Source organism: Mangifera indica, chromosome 6 (genome assembly GCF_011075055.1).
Source record: "Mangifera indica cultivar Alphonso chromosome 6, CATAS_Mindica_2.1, whole genome shotgun sequence".
Taxonomy (NCBI): domain Eukaryota; kingdom Viridiplantae; phylum Streptophyta; class Magnoliopsida; order Sapindales; family Anacardiaceae; genus Mangifera; species Mangifera indica.
In genome coordinates, this window is record NC_058142.1 from 9,943,138 (window position 1) to 9,964,072 (window position 20,935).

The following is a 20,935-nucleotide window of genomic DNA, read 5'->3' on the forward strand; positions in this document are numbered from 1 at the left end:
CTTTCTCTTTTTCTTTCCTCTCGCTTTCTCTTTTTCTTTCTTTCTATCTTTCATATATACAAGTTTTTTTTTTTTGGAAAGAAAATACAACTCAAATTCCCCTCTTTAAGACCTTAATTCATGATTTGAATTTAGATGGGATGAATTTATTTTTATATCAACATCTTATTTATATGAGCAATCAACTTATTAGTAAATGACCGCTATGAAGGTAAAATTTAATAATATTCATATGAAATGATATTTTGATAAATGTAAAAACTTTTTTCTATCTTATCGTAAGTCATTAATCAATATGTCTAGACCTTAGATCTACTGTAGACTCAAAACTAAAAAATTACTTAATCGTTATTTGTTCGTTATTAAATCTAATTATATTTTGACGGCTGATTTCGAAATGCTGAGTTTCACCACAAGACAGATGATAATCTAACAGTTTCAGCTTTTAGAAGGGGTTGTTCTGAAGTCATTGCTTCCGTGATATTGTTATCTATATCTTGTTTTGGGCATCAAACTGTGTTATTATTTTAAAATTAAATCCCTTCATCATCAACAAGTCAGTGCTGACCTTCTTGCTGATAATGTTCAAATTATACAATTAGCTTATTACAATCCTTATCCAATGATCTACGGACCTTATTCAATATTCATGAACCTACCTACTTACTTCTTGAAAACTACATTAATTGAGCTATGTAAGCTCAAATAATTGCTTAAGATTATAAGCCCCTGTGACAGCTGGAATTCCACTCCACAATAATTCTGCTGTTTGTCGGTTGGCCTTCTCACAGGGATGAAGAGAGTCAAAGAACAAATAATCACCAGGATCCTCACATAATTGATACACTTTATTTGCTCTCTTACCCCCACAGGTATTGTTTCCTCTTCCGGGACCAATTCCACAACATGCTGTGGCCTTTTTCAATCCTGCAAAACATAGAATACATATATTATATCAGAATATGCAGAGAGAATTCAAGATTTAAACATACAAGTGAAAAAAAGATGATGACATGTATATTTACCATATCCTGAAGGGTTGTTGATTCTTTCACCTAAAGATTTGTACAAATCGTGATTCGCATATTTGAATCCATCTAGTTGGCTTTTTAGGTCCTTGAGGGCTTTATGAAGTTCTTTATTGTGTAATCTTGCCATCTCTAAAGCAGCCTCCAGGCAAGATCCTGAGTTCCCTGGTACAAGTATCTTCACTCCTGGAAGACAACCTAAGGGCAACATATTGACAAAAGCAAATTTCCTTCCTCCTTGCATATATATTTCCTGAAAATTTGAAATTTATAGACTTTAGGTAAGAATAAACTTAAAAAATATGCTTTAAATGGTAGATGTAAAATTGGATGTTGTTGATTACTTTGATAGCACTTGTGAGGTTGCCAATCACCATTCCTACATATTCTTTCTTTGATTTGTACGATTTAAGCACATATTTGTAAGTTGAGTTTGAGTCGAAAAGAACAAGGTAGTCATTGCCTCCAACACTAAACAAATATACAGATTTGGATAGCAATGTTTTGGCTTCTGCATTACCTAGTTTCTTTTTCAACCTCTTCTCCACAGTACTGAAATAACTCAGCTGAGTTTCAAGGTCTACAACCTGCAATTCAGATTATAATTCCCTCCTTTCATTGACATTATATGCTTAAAAAATAATAATCTATTATATTATACATACATATCCTTGATGACTTTCAACTAGAGCACCAGCTCCTCCGGATGCAAAGTTGGCCCCATAAACAAATGGCCGATTCTTATATGGAAGATATGTTGGAATCAGTGGTAATTTTGCATACTCAGCTGCAGGATAGTGATTTTTTCAATTGTACATCATGTATACTCATTCAAGTAACTAACAAAGAATCATACCAATAAAATCCGGCATTAAACGCCCGTCGGAAAACCTGCCGGTGGGGTAGTTGAAGAAAGTTTCCCCGTAAGGCCAGAAATTTGCTTGAAAGTCGGCAGTGGTGTTGATGTAGTTATTCATTCCAGCATCAAAGAGTGAATCTCCAAAGATGAAAAAGGCAACATGATTTTTGGGCAATCGGTGATCTAATTCATGGCAAATATTTGGGATCAGAATGCTCGAAAATGAAACCAAGAAAGAGAGAAAGTATTGCAGTGTCGACATGTCCTCGTTGGCACGATATTAGTATATTCGTTATTCGTATATAAAGTTCACGGAAATTCTGATTATCTTGTCCTTTACCACATTATTTGAAGGAAAAAGGTAGGTCAAGCTTAGATAATTGAAATCCTAGTTAAATCAAGTGGCTACAAGCATACAAAATCTCTTCCATCAATTTTGGATAATTATCGCAACTTGGAATGGGCCATAAAACGTCAAAAGTTATGCCAGCAAGCAACTGACTTTCCTGAAGCAGCATCATCCGTCGGCATCTTGCTTAAGGTGGGGATAACGATGAAGGTATGTAAAATCTAACTTTTGAAAACATGTGGAGGTGGTAAATGTTGGTTATCAAGTCATTACTATAAAAGAAAAAACATAGTTTTGTGGTATGGATACGATGGATTTTCCACCACGTGAAAGGAAAGTTAGAAACTTTGGTGGGATTGCATTTAATGAATGGGAACAGTGGGCAGTGAATATTAGGAGGTGGAATAATATTATTGGCTATAGATAATAGAATTTGGCTAGATAAACTTACCCCTTTCCATTGTATGAATATACATTTTCATCCTAATGATATTATTGCTTCTTGTTTTCGTTTCTAGAGCCTTCGGGTTTCTGCTCCTTTAATTAAATAAGTTAATATCTCTCATCATCCAATCCATTCAATTATATTCGTAGTATGTTATCAATATGATTAATTTAGATATCCAATCCATCCAATCCATTCAGTTAATATTAGTTATCTTTTAATTATATTATTATTTTATTTATATATTATAAACACACATATCCTAATTATAATATTACCTTACTTATAAAATATAAACTATGGATATTTTAATTTCTATTATTCTTTTATTTAATTTTTCATATATAATTGTATCTAATTTACACTCTAACATTTACAAAATCATGATATAGACCTGAAGTTCTAAATATCATTAAAATATTTATTTATATTATAACAAGTGTACCTGATTTGTAACCTAAAGTTTACAAAATCATAAGAATATATACATGGGCTCGAAGTCTCAAATTTCATCAAAATATTTATTTTTTTATATTGATTATATCACATTGTAATATAAAGTTTACATAAATTGTGCAAAATATGGACTTACAATCTGAAATATAATCATAATTAAAGTTTTACATACTATAATATTTCGAATACTAATTACAAAACTAGAAGTTTTGTGAATATGAATAATATATGAACCTGGAGTTTCAAAAATTAATCTCAATATTTTCTTTACAAAACCAGTTATTTTATAAATATAAGATAATATTTGAATTTAAAGTTTCAAAAATTAATTCATATATATTATCTACAAAATCAGAAATTTTGTGAATATGACAATATTTGAACTTGAAATTCATAACATTTGATGGATAATATTAAATGAGTTTTTAACATAATTCTTCACCTAGAATTTATCAGTCTTGAAAAAGTGATTAAATAAAATGTCTTAGAAGGACAAATCCAGGATCGCTATTTTTTTGGCATCGTATCCCTAAAAAATTGCAAGCGGAATAGTTGGATATAATAATAGATCCATTAAATTCATGGAGAATTTGGAAGAAAAATTTGAGCATTAAATTCAATAATACTCCCAATGAGTTTGTAATTTAGTACAACTCTACAATTTTCATAATATTTTCTTGATTAAGATAATTTGGAAGAAAAAATATTCTCCACCTTTTAATTTTTTTTTTTATAATATGCTCCTGTAGAGACAATGTTCAGGAAAAAATTATAAATTAATATTTTCTCATTAATGAAAAACCATTAAACTCGCCCCACAAGCACTACATCATTCTTAAAGTGAACGCAACGATCAGAAGTAGTTATCATGGGTATGAGTAAAGTCATTGATGAAATAATTTCTATCCAAAGATGGTTATAATAGAAAATCTTAGTCATACCACCGAAAATAAGCTAAGACTGTAACAAAATAAATAATAATGTAGAGTATCCAATAAAACAGTTTGTGCGATTGTAAATGTTATTGGTTGTGTACCTGTAGTACACATAAGCATAGGGTGAATCTATATTAAGCATTTATAAGAATTAAATTTTTAATGATTTAAATCTTGTCGATCTAATGAATCTTGATGTTTCAAAACTTCTTTTAAGAATAACAATATAGGTCATTTGAATAGGGACATGAATGCTCAAGATTTTAATAGTTAGAATTCATTATATATAATTATTTTGGCCTCATAAATATTATTTTGTATTTTATTACATATTTTTCTTCCTTGCAATATTTTATGTACGTTTTAACTAACATAATTTTTAAATGAAAGGAAATATCGTTCAAAATTGAAGTGTTGACTTCAAAAGCTGATGATAGAGACATATGTTTGATGAATAGTATAATAACGCACACAATTCTTAAGGAAAATAAATTTTTCTTGACTTGAGCATCGATTGAAGCTAAAATAAGCACTATATCAAAATCAATAAATCTGACTGAAGACTCTAGAAGAGTCACAATTCTATTGAATAATGGAACCAAATTAAGTATCAATGATGCATTATATTCAAATAGATCCAGATAAATCTACTTAGTTTTAAAGATAAAGAAATAATGGTTATCACATTAAAACCATGATTGAAAATGGTGTTGAATTCATTTGTACAACTTGTAATGCCTTCTGAAGAAGGCTTATACTAGAAAAATTATATGTTTTATCATCAAGATTGTATTATACAATCATAAAGGTAATTGAAACTTACGCAATATTGAACCAAAAATTCTCTGATCCAAAATATCTTTGCTTTAGTATGACTATTTAGGTCACCCAAGATCTACAATGATGTATAGGATTATTGAAAATTCATATGGACATATTAAAGAATCACAATATTTTATTATCTAGTGAAAAATTCTGCACTATCTGTTCTTAAGGCAAATTAATAATAAGATTATCTCCCTTCAAAATTAGAGTTGAATCCCCACTATTTCTACAAATGATTCAAGGGGGCATGTGCGAACCCATTTATCCATCAAGTAGACCATTTCGTTATTTTATAGTCTTAATTGATGCATCTGCATAATAGTCTCATATTTGTTTATTGTCAACTCAAAATGTTGGTTTTACTAAACTATTAACACAAATTATCAAATTAAAAGTACATTTTACAGATTATTTGATCAAGTCAATACAGTTAGATAATGGTGATAAATTTACATATAAGACATTTAATGATTATTATATGTTTTGGGGATTGATGTTGAGCATCCAGTCCTATATGTCCACACTTAGAATGGATTTGTTGAGTCTCTTATCAAACGACTCTAAATAATTGCACGTACTTTATTACTAAGGACTCAATTATCAACTTCTATGTAAGAATATGTTATATTACATGTTACAAAGTTAATTTGTTTGTGACCTTCTTCTTATTATCAATATTTTCCCTTATAATTGGTTTTTGGTCACCAACTTGATATATCTCATTTGAAGATATTTTGTTACGCTATATATGTCTCCATTGCATCCCTTCAACGCATAAAAATAAGACCCAACGTCATTTAGGAATTTTGTTGGAAATAATTTACCATTTATTATCAGGTATTTAAAATTATTAACAATTAATCTTTTTACTGCACGATTACAGATTGTCATTTTGACGAGACAACATTCTCACCTTTAGGAAAAAAGAAAATGTCTCATGAAGTTAGACATAAACTTACTTGGTACATACCTACCATGTTTTATCTAGATCTTTGCACATCTTAAAATGAAACTGAAGTGTAAGGGATAATACATTTACATATTATTGTCAACCAAATATTTGATGTATTTGTAAATACGACAAAAGTTATAAATCACATGTTCCAACTACCAATGCACTAGCAAAAATTAATACGACAAAAGTTACAAATCACATCAACTATCAATGACAGTTGATGTGAAAGTTGTTGGTAGTTGAACTCTTATTTAAAGTTAAAAAACTATCTTCCTTCATATGGGAATCAATGTAACATTTTTCAGAAGAGATTTTTTTTACTCTACTTCTTCTCTACACAGAAAACCAAAATTACATAATAGTTCCTATCTCCTAAAAGGAACACAGTACATGAGCAAATGAGATTGTGAAAATGACTCATGTCAACACCTCGTGTCATGTTCGAATGAGTTTCATCACAAATTTAAAGCCATATATGTTATATTATATGTTTACTGTAATTTACATAATTTAATTTAGCATGTTTAATTGTTTACAATAGCCCCGGTCAAATGTTTTGAAAAATTGAATTTATTGAGTTAATTTATGTTCAATTTTTTTTTCTTTTCAAGGTCCGTTAAAATTTCTATTATATATGATAAAAATATAGTAATTTTATGATGAGTTTAGAAATTATTAAAAAAAAAATCGTTGAATTTGGTCGGTTTTGTAAAGAATTTGAATTTCCGACAGCTGGATTTCTATATTTATTAAATTAAAAAATTTATTTATAATTGAAAAAATTTCAGGAACTTGTATTTTCGTTTATACCAGATTTTATTATTTTATAATAATTATATAAATTATCAAAACTCTTAGAATTAGTAAAATTTCTGAATTATGGAAAGTTGCACATTTTGACTTTCTTGAACGTGTTGATAAAATATTTTAATTTAATTGTATCTTAATATTTTTCTGAATATTTTATTATATATCTTTTCAATTATATCAAAGTTTTATATATTTTTTATATTTGTATAAATTATTAAAAATATTAAAATAGAGACTGTCCAATCTAGTTCTTAAATTCTGGACGGTTTTATATTCAAAATTCATCAAATATTTTTTCATAAGAAATTAAATTAATTTATATTTAAAAGTTTTTTTAAGGGTTTTATTATATGTCTTTTACATAATATAAAAATTTCCTAAATTTTTTATAAGGTTAAAATTTATTAAAAATCAAGTAATAGTCTGAGAGAGGTCATCTAGTAAAGATTTAGGTTTTAATTGAATGTTTTAAAGAGGAAATTGAATTTTTTTTCATTTGAACTTTTTTTTAAATTTATCTTTCACATATATTTCATTTTTTTTCAAATTTCATGAATTTACAATAAGTGAATAATTTATTAAAAATAATTTACCAATAGATATTTGATGAAGGGTTTGTATATACACAATATATTTGAATGAAGTTTCTTATAATTTAGCCCTAGAATTATATTTTGCAATGTTTATAGACTATTTAAGGATACTTGTAAGATTAAGTTAAGATATCCTTAATGTTTTAAAAGAATAATTTCTATGGTATCGATTCTTTTTTATTAAATCCATTTTGTTTAAGATAAATCATTATTCAAGAAGAAAATGTTTTATCATGTTATTTTTTTTTATATGCTAAACTTTTATTATTTTAATAAAGCAGAGCAGTTTAATTTAAAATATTTTAGAACATATTTTCTGAAATATTTTTTAGAAAAAATATATATATTATTTTCAAGTAAAAGAACTTTTCTAAGATATATTTTGCTGAATTTCCTTACTAATTGTAAGAAATTGATGAATTTATGAATCGATAAATTTAAATGGCCTATAAAACATCTAGAGAAATATGATGAGTGATGAAAGGTTTGTGGATCAATGATGAATATAAATGATAAAAGGTCTATGGACCTATTAAAAATATGAATACATTTACATATATCAATATGATGAAAAGTATGGAGACTTGTACTAATATAAATATGAATGATGGAAAGTATGCAGACTTACGATAAATACAAATGATAATGCGATTAGGTCATTAGGGATACAAGCGATACTATGTGACAAAAATTAAGTATAGATTTTAAGTTTTCTATTTATGAGTAACATTTATGAATCATTTTAAAACTATTTTATAAAAAAAGAGTGGATATTGTTTTTCCTTATGATTAATAAATATGAAAGTATTTTATATAGGTTTTTTCTTATGATAATGAATATGAAAGTGTTTTATATTTGTTTTTCTTATGAGTAATGAATATGAAAGTGTCTTTTATTTATTTTTCTTATGATAAATTAATATAGAAAAGTTTTAATATCGTTTTTCGTATGACTAATCATATTTTATAGTAAATAAACTCTTATGATACAATGTTTATTAAGGAGTATACATTATATTTGTTTTTACTTACTGAGTTGACTACTCATTGCTTGTCTCTATCATTTTGTAGAATAAACTTTCTACATTAGCTAGAAGGTGTGAAATAAAATGAAATTAAGGCAAGTTATGTGAAATAGGATTCTTAATATCTAGATTTTATTGTTTGTAAATTATGTAATTGTGGATGATTATTTATAAGACTTTGATTAAGTTCATTTAGTTTTTTGGAATTATTGTTTGATAAGAATTTTGAAACTTTTATGATGTGGAAATAATTTTATTTTAGAATAAAGTTATTGAAATGAGTAGCAATCCAATACAAATAAATTAAAAATTTGGAATGTTACAAAGATGAGTGGACTAAGTGCACATATGATGTTTAATAAGTTTGACGGTAAGGCAAATTTCACATTGTTACAAATGAGGGTTTTAGACATATTAATGTAGAATAGAGTGCACAAGACGTTGAGAGGAACAAAGCCAACCAATATGGATGAGGAAGAATGGCAAGACATAAAAGCAATTGCCTTTAGCAACATCGGGATGTCTTTAGCAAATTTTATTAACTCATGATGTGTTCAATGAGAAGACAACACATGATTTATGGTTGAAATTTGAGAGCATTATTGTGGTATACATTTATTTTACAAGTCCTAAACTAGTATACATTTAATATGTAATTTTAATTATGTGTGTATGTAGCTAAAATTAGCGATATAACTAATTGTTTAATTTAAGCTTTCAAGTTGATGAATGACTGTGTATGAAGGGTACACACCTGTTCATCTGATGTTGCGTTAGGAAAATTTGAAGTGGCGCATGATTATGCATGCTTGAGCATTTGATTATGAGAGAAATCTTTAAATAAGGTATGTTATCGAGGATTGAGGGATTATATCCCATAACATCTCACCCAACCTTATCCAAGTTTTTAACAGATGGTTATTTATGTGCACCAAGGTAAGTTTGATACGATATGGATGTGTCTAAAGTCATTTCTTTCTTGGAATTAGGCTTTTTGTCACACTATATTGCAAATGAAAAAGATCATGTAGTGCTTGAGCATCATCAAATAGATCACTTTAAGGTATAGAAATATTACCTTGCTTGGGCGACGACATTGCTAGCCTTAAAGATAAATTAGATATAGGAAAAAGGTTTTGGACTACTGTTCATTTGCTTTAGGATCGGTTGTCTAGTGCTCTTTAGGGCCATTTTCTATGAGTCATTGTTAAACTTGTAAGAGTGTGAGATGTGTTTATACCTTTCTTTTAGAACCAAGTCATTGGTATGATTTCTAGTCACTAACTTATGTACACAATTTAAAGTTTTCCATAAGATTGGTTGGTAACAACGATTAAAATCTAGTAAGATTAAGTTAAGTTATATGTGTGTAAAAAAATGAATTGAGATAAGTAAAAAAAAATAAATGATAAAATACATGAGTTTTTACAAGAATAACACAATAAGTTATGTGTTTTGTATCTTGTTTTGTCTATAGCCTTTCCTCTCACTTTGTCCTTTTCTTTCTTTCTTTCTTTCTTCCATATATACAAGTTTTTTTTTAGAAGGAAAATACAATTGAAATTCCCCTTTTTAAGACCTTAATTCATGGTTTGAATTTAGATGGGACGAATTTATTTTTATATCAACATCTTATTTATATGAGCAATCAACTTCTTAGTAAATGACCACTATGAAGGTGAAATTTAGTAATATCCATATGAAACCATATTTTGATACATGCAAAAGAACTTTTTTCTATCTTATCGTAAGTCATTAGTCAATATGTCTAGACCTTAAATCTATTGTGGACTCCAAACTAGAGAATTACTTAATCATTATTTGTTCATTATTACATTTAATTATACTTTCGAAATGCTAAGTTTCACCACAAGATAGATGATAATCTAATAGTTTCAGCTTTACCTAAGTATTAGAAAGAGTTGTTTTGGAAGTCTTTGCTTCATGATATTGTTATTGTTAGTTTATTGAGGATGTTTGTGTCTTTTTGCTTGTATCCAAGTCTAACAAGTAGTTGGTGTTAGTTGTAACTTATGGTTAAATGGATGATGACCCATATTTTAAGGCACCATTTTTTTTGTTATCAGTATGGTGTTCATTAATTTAAGTTATGGTCAATATTGTATTTTGTCTTGTATAAAAGCCTTGTATGCTAAATGACAAGACATAGAAAAAATATTAACTCCAATACTCTCTTCCGAAAACAAGTTCTCTTCTTCTTCAAATTATTTAAAAAACAAGTTGTTGTTTAGTTCTTTTATATATATATATAACTTGTCCAAAATTTAAAAACTAAAAATCTCCAAAAGATAACATAGTGTTAAAGCATGATTAGATCTTAAGGAAGGTTGTGTGTGTTGAATTTTGGAGCTTATTAGGAAAAGGTTTATTCAAGTAATGGTTTCATCCTCATCTTCAATGACACGACCTGTCTACAATGGTGAGAATTATCATATTTAGGCAATCAAAATGAAAGCATTCTTGAGAGAAGTAGGGTTATGGCAGTATGTTGAAGAGGAGTAGGGTTATGACAGTATGTTGAAGAGGAGAAAACACCACCTCCATTGGGGCTTAATCCTACTTTGAATCAAATAAGGATGCATGAAGAAGAAGTGACCAAACATCCAAGTACTTTGTCCATTATCCACCAAGTGCTGACTGATATAGTTTTCACTAAAATTGTGGCTTTTGAAACCAAAGATGCATGAGATAGACTTAAATAAGACTCTTAAGGCAATGAGAGGTCAAGGCAAATGCATGCTCTCAATCTAAGTAGAAAGTTTGAAGTCTTGAAAAAGAAGGAAACAGAAACGATCCAAGAGTATACTGATAGGACTATAAAGGTTGTAAATCATATTAGGCTGATGGGAGAAAAGCTATCTGATCAAATAATTGTTGAAAAAATATTGGTATCTATTCTTGAAAGGTATGAAGCCAAAATATCTTCATTTGAAGACTCAAAGAATTTTTCAGAATTGACTTTATTTGAGGTAGTAAATACTTTGAAAACTCAAGACTAAAGGAGAGCTTTAAGGCAAGAAGAAACTATTAAGGGAGCCTTTAGTGTTAAACTTACTAGAAAACAAGTAAGCTGTAATTCCAGCAAGAAACAACTTAGAGAAAAGAAGGAAAAGTATAAGTAAGGGAATGATGGAAATAAGAGTGGTGAGAAAAAAAGAAAATATCCTCTTGTTCTTACTACAAGAAGAGAGGACACTCACTAAATTATTATTGGTGTAGACTGAATGTTAAATACAGGTCTTGTAATCAACTTGGACACACTAATCAAGTGTGCAAGGGCAAGGGAGGAAACCAAGTACAGCAAAATCAACAAGCTCAAGCTATTATGAAACAAGAAGAGCCAAGTGAAAATTTGTTTGTTGCTAATATCTAGCTAATAGATAGTGGATGCTCTAACGATATGACATTTGATGCTGATTTGCTTAGAGACTTCGATGTGACTTACTTATCCAAAGTAAAAATTGGAAATAGAAAGCTCTTGGAAGTCAAAGGAAAGGGTGCAACATTCATAGAAACTCAAGCAGGTACTAAAGTTATTAAAGATGTTTTTTATGTTCCTAGGATCAATCATAACTTGTTAAGTGTAATACCCCAGGTCAAATAGCCCAGCCCACTGTCAAGATATTGTCCACTTTGGACACACAGTCTATCATGGTTTTGCTATTGGGCTTTGCAACCCAAAACGCGTCTTAACAGTTAAGGAGCTCACAGGCTATTTAACCAATCCAATTCTCCCACCACTAACCAATGTGGGATCCATAGACAGAGCACACACAGACTCAGCATCTCTCCCGTGCTTTGTCGATGTGGGATTCGCCTAAGGGTATCACATACACCCCCCTTACGGGACTCAGCATCCTCGCTGAGGTTTACCCTACTATCGTTCAAGAGGACACGCGGAGTTGCTCTGATACCATTTGTAACACCCCAGGTCCAATAACCCGGCCCACTATTAAGATATTATCCACTTTGGACACACAGTCCATCATGGGTTTGCTTCTGAGCTTTACAACCCAAAACGCGTCTTAACAGTTAAGGAGCTCACATGCTATTTAACCAATCAAATTCTCCCACCACTAACCAATGTGGGATACAGAGACAGAGCACACACAGACTCAGCATCTCTCCTGTGCTTTGTCGATGTGGGATTCGCCTAGGGGTATCACATACACCCCCCCTTACGGGACTCAGCGTCCTCACTGAGGTTTGCCCCACCATCGTTCAAGAGGACACGCGGAGTTGCTCTGATACCATTTGTAATACCCCAGGTCAAATAGCCCGACCCACTATCAAGATATTGTCCACTTTGGACACACAGTCCATCATGGTTTTGCTATTGGGCTTTGCAACCCAAAACGCGTCTTAACAGTTAAGGAGCTCATAGGCTATTTAACAAATCCAATTCTCCCACCACTAACCAATGTGGGATCCATAGACAGAGCACACACAGACCCAGTATCTCTCTCGTGCTTTGTCGATGTGGGATTCGCCTAGGGGTATCACATACACCCCCCCTTACGGGACTCAGCGTCCTCGCTGAGGTTTGCCCCACCATCGTTCAAGAGGACACGCGGAGTTGCTCTGATACCATTTGTAATACCCCAGGTCAAATAGCCCGGCCCACTGTCAAGATATTGTCCACTTTGGACACACAGTCCATCATGGTTTTGCTATTGGGCTTTGCAACCCAAAACGCGTCTTAACAGTTAAGGAGCTCACAGGCTATTTAACCAATCCAATTCTCCCACCACTAACCAATGTGGGATCCATAGACAGAGCACACACAGACCCAGTATCTCTCCCGTGCTTTGTCGATGTGGGATTCGCCTAAGGGTATCACATACACCCCCCCTTACGGGACTCAGCGTCCTCACTGAGGTTTGCCCCACCATCGTTCAAGAGGACACGCGGAGTTGCTCTGATACCATTTGTAACACCCCAGGTCCAATAACCTGACCCACTGTTAAGATATTGTCCACTTTGGACACATAGTCCATCATGAGTTTGCTTATGGGCTTTGCAACCCAAAACACGTCTTAACAGTTAAAGAGCTCACAGGCTATTTAACCAATCCAATTCTTCCACCACTAACCAATGTGGGATCCATAGACAGAGCACACACAGACCCAACATCTCTCCCGTGCTTTGTCGATGTGGGATTTGCCTAGGGGCAGTTGAGTGAGGGCCCACTCGTTTCCCTACAAGACGCGTTTTGGGTTGCAAAGCCCAAAAGCAAACCCATAATGGACTGTGTGTTCAAAGTGGACAATATCTTAACAGTGGGTCGGGTTATTGGACCTGGGGTGTTACAAATGGTATCAGAGCAACTCTGCGTGTCCTCTTGAACGATGGTGGGGCAAACCTCAGCGAGGACGCTGAGTCCCGTAAGGGGGGGTGTATGTGATACCCCTATGCGATTCCCACATCGACAAAGCACGGGAGAGATGATGGGTCTGTGTGTGCTCTATCTATGGATCCCACATTGGTTAGTGGTGGGAGAATTAGATTGGTTAAATAGCCTGTGAGCTCCTTAACTGTTAAGACGCGTTTTGGGTTGCAAAGCCCAGAAGCAAACCCATGATGGACTGTGTGTCCAAAGTGGACAATATCTTAATAGTGGGTCGGGTTATTGGACCTGGGGTGTTACATTAAGCGTGGCACAAATGCTAGAAAAGAAGTATTCATTATATTTTGCAAATAAGTCATGTTCTATAATCGATTAACATGGGCGTGAGTTAATGATTATTAAAATGCAAGATAAAAATTTTGCAATTAAACGGATGCAAGCTGGTGATCTTGCCTATCAACACATTGAGAGTAATTTAACTTTATGGCACAAAAGACATAGCCACTTCAATTACTCAACTTTAAAACAAATGGATTCTAGACAAACAATGTTAAACTTACCTGTAATGAGTAATCATGAAACTATGTGTGATGTATGTCAGTTTGGCAAACAAAAAAAAAAAATCCCTTTTCTAGCGGTAATTTAAAAGCAACAAAAGACTTCAATTGGTGCACTTAGATTTATGTGGTCCTATGAGTAGGCTAAACTAGATTTATTTCTTGAAACAAAAAATATGAGGTCTTGGACTTGTTTAAAAAGTTCAAAGCAGAGGTTAAAAGACAAACAGGATGCAAACTTAAAATGCTCAAGTTTGATAATGGCACTAAATATACCTCAAAGGAATTTATTTCCTTTTGCAATACAAAAGGAATTATGCATCAATTGACAACCTGTTACACTCCATAACAGAATGAAGTTTGTGAGAGAAAAAATATATCAGTTATGGAAATGACTAGATGTCTTATGTTTGAGAAAAAAGTTTCCTAAAAATTTTTGGGTTGAAGTTGCTAACACTTTAGTGTATCTACTAAATTTACTTCCCAATAAGGCACTGAATAATGTAACTCTTTATGAAATTTGGTATAGAGAAAAACCCTCAGTTGAGCACTTAAAAGTGTTTGGGTGTTTATGCTATGTGTGTGTGCCAAATGAAAAAAGAACTAAGTTGGATTAGAAGTCAAAAGTGAGAGTATTTGTTAGTTACAGTAATGTCACAAAGGGTATAGGATCTTCAATCCCAAGATTAAGAAGATAGTAATCAGTAGGAATGTTAATTTCAATGAGCAAACAACTTAGAACTGGGAAGCCAAAGAAGAAAATGAAGGTAAGTCAAGCTATCAACATGAAACCAACATGTTGCCAGATGATGAAACTTATTCTAGTGATGAGGAATTTGTTCCTGCAACTAGAATGAGGTTTCTTGAAGACATTTATGATAGGTGCTATGCTACAATTGTTGAGCCAAAGTCATTTGAGGAAGCCACAAGAAATAAAGAGTGGAAATTTGCAATGAAAACTGAAATAGATATGATTAATAAGAATTCCACATAAAGTCTTGTTGAGAAACCAAAAGATCAGAAGGTGATTGGTGTGAAATGGATCTATAAAAACTAAATTTAATTAAGATGGCTCTATAAATAAGCTTAAGGCTAGGTTAGTTGTTAAAGGATATCAGCAGCAACTTGACATTAATTTTTCTAATAAATTTGCACCTATAGCAAGATATGACACAATCAAATTACTTGTGGCTTTGGCAGCTAAGCTGAGTTGGACTATATACCATCTAGATGTCAAATCCACATTGACATATTTGTACAACAACCTGAAGGTTTCAAGGTTCCAGGCAAAGAGTAGAATGTGTACAAGTTAGACAAAGCACTTTATGGCCTAAAAGAAGCTCCAAAAGCCTGGTATTCCAAAATTCACTCATACTTGCTAAGCCAAGGCTTTCTATGCAGCCCAAATGAATCAACACTTTACATAAAAAGGCTTGGGGATGAAGTAAAACTTGTTGTCTCCTTGTATGTAGATGATCTCTTGGTGACAGGAGAAGATATAAAAACTTTAGCTAAATTCAAGGAGATCATGCAACAAGAATTTGAGATGTCAAATTTAGGTGAAATGAAATATTTTTTAGGCATGGAAATAGATAAAAAAAGTTATGGTATATTCATCTCTCAGAAGAAGTATGCTTAGGATCTTTTAAGAAGATTTCAGATAGAGAATTGCAAACTAGTCTCTACACCTCTAGTTGTAATGAAAAACTTAAGAAAAATGATTCTGAGTGTGAAGCAGAAGCTATTGTATACAGAAGCTTAATTGGTAGCTTGTTACATTTATCCTCCAACAGACCTCACATTATGTTTCCTCCATCCCTCTTGTCCAAATTCATGCAATCATCGAGCAATGCTCATATGTGTGCTGCCAAATGAATTCTAAGGTACATAAAGGGAAAATCAATGTATGGTTTATGGTTTTTTAAACAAGAAAGTAACAAACTTGTGGGATTCTCTAACAGTAATTGGGCAAGAAGTTTGAGGATGCAAAAAGCACCTTTGGTTACTGTTTTTCATTTGGAAGTGCAGTGTTTTGTTGGAATTCAAAAAAAAAAGAGGTTGTTGCATAATCATATACTGAGCCAAAATACACTATCTTTGCAAGTGCAGCAAATCAAGCCAGAGAAAACTTCTTAAGGACTTAGGCCATGTTCAAGATGAAAGTGTAGTGTTTTTTGTGGACAACAAAGTAGCCATTGCAATTACAAGAAATCTAGTTCATCATGGTAGAACAAAGCACATCAATGTGAAATTTCATGCCATTTGAGAGGCAGAAAAAGCAAGAGAAATCAACCTAAAGCATTGCAACTCTAAGGATTAAGTGGCTGATATCTTTACTAAGGCTCTTCCTAAGCCTATGTTTGAACACTTGAGATCAAGATTTGGAGTTATAGCAAACACCTCAAAGGAGGAGTGTTAGTTTATTGAGGATGTTTGTGTCTTTTTTATTGTATCTAAATCTGACAAGTAGTTGGTGTTAGTTGTAATTTATGGTTAAATGGATGATGATCCATATTTTAAGGGACCCTTTTTACTGTTATCAGTATGGTGTTCATTAATTTAAGTTGTGGTTAATATTGTATTTTGTCTTTTATAAAAGCCTCGTATGCTAAATGAAAAGACATGGAAAAAATATTAACTCCTCTACTCTCTTCTGAAAACAAGTTCTCTTCTTCTTCAAATTATTTAAAAAGTACGCTGCTGCTTAGTTCTTTTTTTATATATAAAACCTGTCGAAAATTTAAACACTAAAAATCTCCAAAAGATAACAGTTATCTATATCTTGTTTTAGGCATCAAACTGTGTTATTATTTTAAAATTAAACTCTATCATTCCCTTCATCATCAAGAAGTCAGTGCCGACCTTATTGCTGATAATGTTCAAATTATACAATTAGCTTATTACAATCCTTATCCAATGATCTACGGACCTTATTCAATATTCATGAACCTACCTACTTCTTGAAAACTACATTAATTGAGCTATGTAAGCTCAAATAATTGCTTAAGATTATAAGCCCCTGTGACAGCTGGAATTCCACTCCACAATAATTCTGCTGTTTGTCGGTTGGCCTTCTCACAGGGATGAAGAGAGTCAAAGAACAAATAATCACCAGGATCCTCACATAATTGATACACTTTATTTGCTCTCTTACCCCCACAGGTATTGTTTCCTCTTCCGGGACCAATTCCACAACATGCTGTGGCCTTTTTCAATCCTGCAAAACATAGAATACATATATTATATCAGAATATGCAGAGAGAATTCAAGATTTAAACATACAAGTGAAAAAAAGATGATGACATGTATATTTACCATATCCTGAAGGGTTGTTGATTCTTTCACCTAAAGATTTGTACAAATCGTGATTCGCATATTTGAATCCATCTAGTTGGCTTTTTAGGTCCTTGAGGGCTTTATGAAGTTCTTTATTGTGTAATCTTGCCATCTCTAAAGCAGCCTCCAGGCAAGATCCTGAGTTCCCTGGTACAAGTATCTTCACTCCTGGAAGACAACCTAAAGGCAACATATTGACAAAAGCAAATTTCCTTCCTCCTTGCATATATATTTCCTGAAAATTTGATATTTATAGACTTTAGGTAAGAATAAACTTAAAAAATATGCTTTAAATGGTAGATGTAAAATTGGATGTTGTTGATTACTTTGATAGCACTTGTGAGGTTGCCAATCACCATTCCTACATATTCTTTCTTTGATTTGTACGATTTAAGCACATATTTGTAAGTTGAGTTTGAGTCGAAAAGAACAAGGTAGTCATTGCCTCCAACACTAAACAAATATACAGATTTGGATAGCAATGTTTTGGCTTCTGCATCACCTAGTTTCTTTTTCAACCTCTTCTCCACAGTACTGAAATAACTCAGCTGAGTTTCAAGGTCTACAACCTGCAATTCAGATTATAATTCCCTCCTTTCATTGACATTATATGCTTAAAAAATAATAATCTATTATATTATACATACATATCCTTGATGACTTTCAACTAGAGCACCAGCTCCTCCGGATGCAAAGTTGGCCCCATAAACAAATGGCCGATTCTTATATGGAAGATATGTTGGAATCAGTGGTAATTTTGCATACTCAGCTGCAGGATAGTGATTTTTTCAATTGTACATCATGTATGCTCATTCAAGTAACTAACAAAGAATCATACCAATAAAATCCGGCATTAAACGCCCGTCGGAAAACCTGCCGGTGGGGTAGTTGAAGAAAGTTTCCCCGTAAGGCCAGAAATTTGCTTGAAAGTCGGCAGTGGTGTTGATGTAGTTATTCATTCCAGCATCAAAGAGTGAATCTCCAAAGATGAAAAAGGCAACATGATTTTTGGGCAATCGGTGATCTAATTCATGGCAAATATTTGGGATCAGAATGCTCGAAAATGAAACCAAGAAAGAGAGAAAGTATTGCAGTGTCGACATGTCCTCGTTGGCACGATATTAGTATATTCGTTATTCGTATATAAAGTTCACGGAAATTCTGATTATCTTGTCCTTTTACCGCATTATTTGAAGGAAAAAGGTAGGTCAAGCTTAGATAATTGAAATTCTAGTCAAATCAAGTGGCTACCAGCATACAAAATCTCTTCCATCAATTTTGGATAATTATCGCAACTTGGAATGGGCCATAAAACGTCAAAGTTATGCCAGCACCCAACTGACGTTCCTGAAGCAGGATCTTCCATCGGCATCTTGTTTTAGGTGGCGACAACGATGAAGGTATGTAAAATCTAACTTTTTGAAACGTAAAGAGGTGGTAAAATGTTGGTTATCATGTCATTACTATAAAACGAAAAACATAGTTTTGTGGTATGGATATGATGGATTTCCCACCACGTGAAAGGAAAGTTAGAAACTTTGGTGGGAATGCATTTAATAAATGGGAAGAGTGGGCAGAGAATATTAGGAGGTGGAATGATATAATTGGCTATAGATAATAGAATTTGGCTACATAAACTTACCCCTTTCCATTGTATGGATATACATTTTCATCCTAATGATATTATTGCTTCTTGTTTTCGTTTCTAGAGCCTTTGGGCTTCTGCTCCTTTAATTAAATAAGTTAATGTCTCTCATCATCCAATCCATTCAATTATATTCTTAGTATGCTATCAATATGATTAAGTTAGATATATTTTAATATTAGTTACCTTTTAATTATATTGTTATTTTGTTTATATATTATAAATACAAATATCTCAGTTATGATATTAACTTATTTGTAAAATACAAACTATGGGTATTTTAATTTCTGCTATTTTTTTATTTAATTTTCCATATATAATTGTATCTAATTTACAATCTGACGTTTACAAAATCATGATACAGACTGAAGTTTTAAATATTATTAGAATATTTATTTATGTTATAACAAGTATATTTGATTTATAACATGAAGTTTACAAAATCATAAGAATATATAAATAGGCTCGAAGTCTCAAGTTTCATCAAAATATTTATTTTTTTATATTGACTATATCACATTGTAACATGAAGTTTACATAAATTGTAAAAAATATGGACCTACAATCCGAAATATAATCATAATTAAAGTTTTATTTACTATAATATTTCGAATACTAGTTACAAAACCAAAAGTTTTGTGAATATGAGATAATATATGAACCTGAAGTTTCAAAAATTAATCTCAATATTTTTTTTTACAAAACCAATTGTTTTATAAATATAGGATAATATCTGAACTTCAAGTTTCAAAAATTAATTCATATTTATTATCTACAAAATCAGAAGTTTTGTGAATATGACAATATTTGAACATGAAATTCATAGCATTAGATGGATAATATTAAATGAGTTTTTTACATAATTTTTCACCTAGAATTTATCAGCCATGAAAAAGTAATTAAATAAAATGTCTTAGAAAGACAAATCTATGATCACTATTTTTTTGGCATCATATCCCTAAAGAATTGCAAGCTGAATATTTGGATATAATAATAGATCGATTAAATTCATGGATAATTTAAAAGATAAATTTGAACATTTAATTCAATAATACTCCAAATGGCTTTGTAATTTAGTACAACTTTACAATTTTCATAATATTTTTCTTGATTAAGATAATGTGAAAGAAAAAATATTCTCCACCTTTTATATTTTTTATAATATGCTCCTGTAAAGGCAATTTTGAGAAAAAAATTATAAATTAATATTTTCTCGTTAATGAAAAGTCATTAAACTCACCTTACAAACACTACATTATTGTCTAAAGTGAATGCAACTATCAAAAATAGTTATCATGGATATGAGTAAAGTCATAGATGAAATAATTTCTATCCAAAGATGGTTATAATAAAAAATCTTAGTCATACCACCGAAAGTAAGCTAAGACTATAACAAAATAAATAATAATGTAGATTATCCAATAAAACAGTATGTGTGATTGTAAATGTCATTAGTTGTGTACTTGTAGTACACATAAACATTAGGTGGATCTATATTAAGCATTCATAATAATTAAATTTTTGATGATTTAAATCATGCTGATTAAATGAATCTTGATGTTTCAAAACTTCTTTTAAGAATAAAAATATTGGTCATTTGAATAGGGACATGAATGCTCAAGATTTTTATAGTTAGAATTCATTATATATAATTATTTTGAAGTCATGAATATTATTTTGTATTTTATTACATATTTTCCTTTCTTTCAATATTTTATGTATGTTATCACTAATATAATTTTTAAATGA

At 31.4% G+C, this 20,935-nt stretch overlaps 2 protein-coding genes across 2 annotated transcripts; both read right to left on the reverse strand.

The window, feature by feature from the left end:
- Window positions 1-500: 500 nt before the first annotated feature.
- LOC123219129 (GDSL esterase/lipase 1-like) lies at window positions 501-18,679 on the reverse strand. Its single transcript, XM_044640880.1, has 6 exons — window positions 18,380-18,679; window positions 18,189-18,310; window positions 17,868-18,110; window positions 17,521-17,776; window positions 17,068-17,422; window positions 501-568 (listed from the first exon to the last, which is right to left on the reverse strand). Exons 1-5 carry the CDS (start codon window positions 18,642-18,644, stop codon window positions 17,187-17,189), a joined length of 1,122 nt encoding a protein of 373 aa, XP_044496815.1. The 5' UTR covers window positions 18,645-18,679; the 3' UTR covers window positions 501-568; window positions 17,068-17,186.
- On the reverse strand, window positions 547-2,188 carry LOC123219130 (GDSL esterase/lipase 1-like). The gene is made up of 5 exons (XM_044640881.1): window positions 1,885-2,188; window positions 1,694-1,815; window positions 1,373-1,615; window positions 1,026-1,281; window positions 547-927 (listed from the first exon to the last, which is right to left on the reverse strand). The coding sequence occupies exons 1-5, from the start codon at window positions 2,147-2,149 to the stop codon at window positions 692-694; spliced, it is 1,122 nt and encodes a 373-aa protein (XP_044496816.1). The 5' UTR covers window positions 2,150-2,188; the 3' UTR covers window positions 547-691.
- Window positions 18,680-20,935: the final 2,256 nt, after the last annotated feature.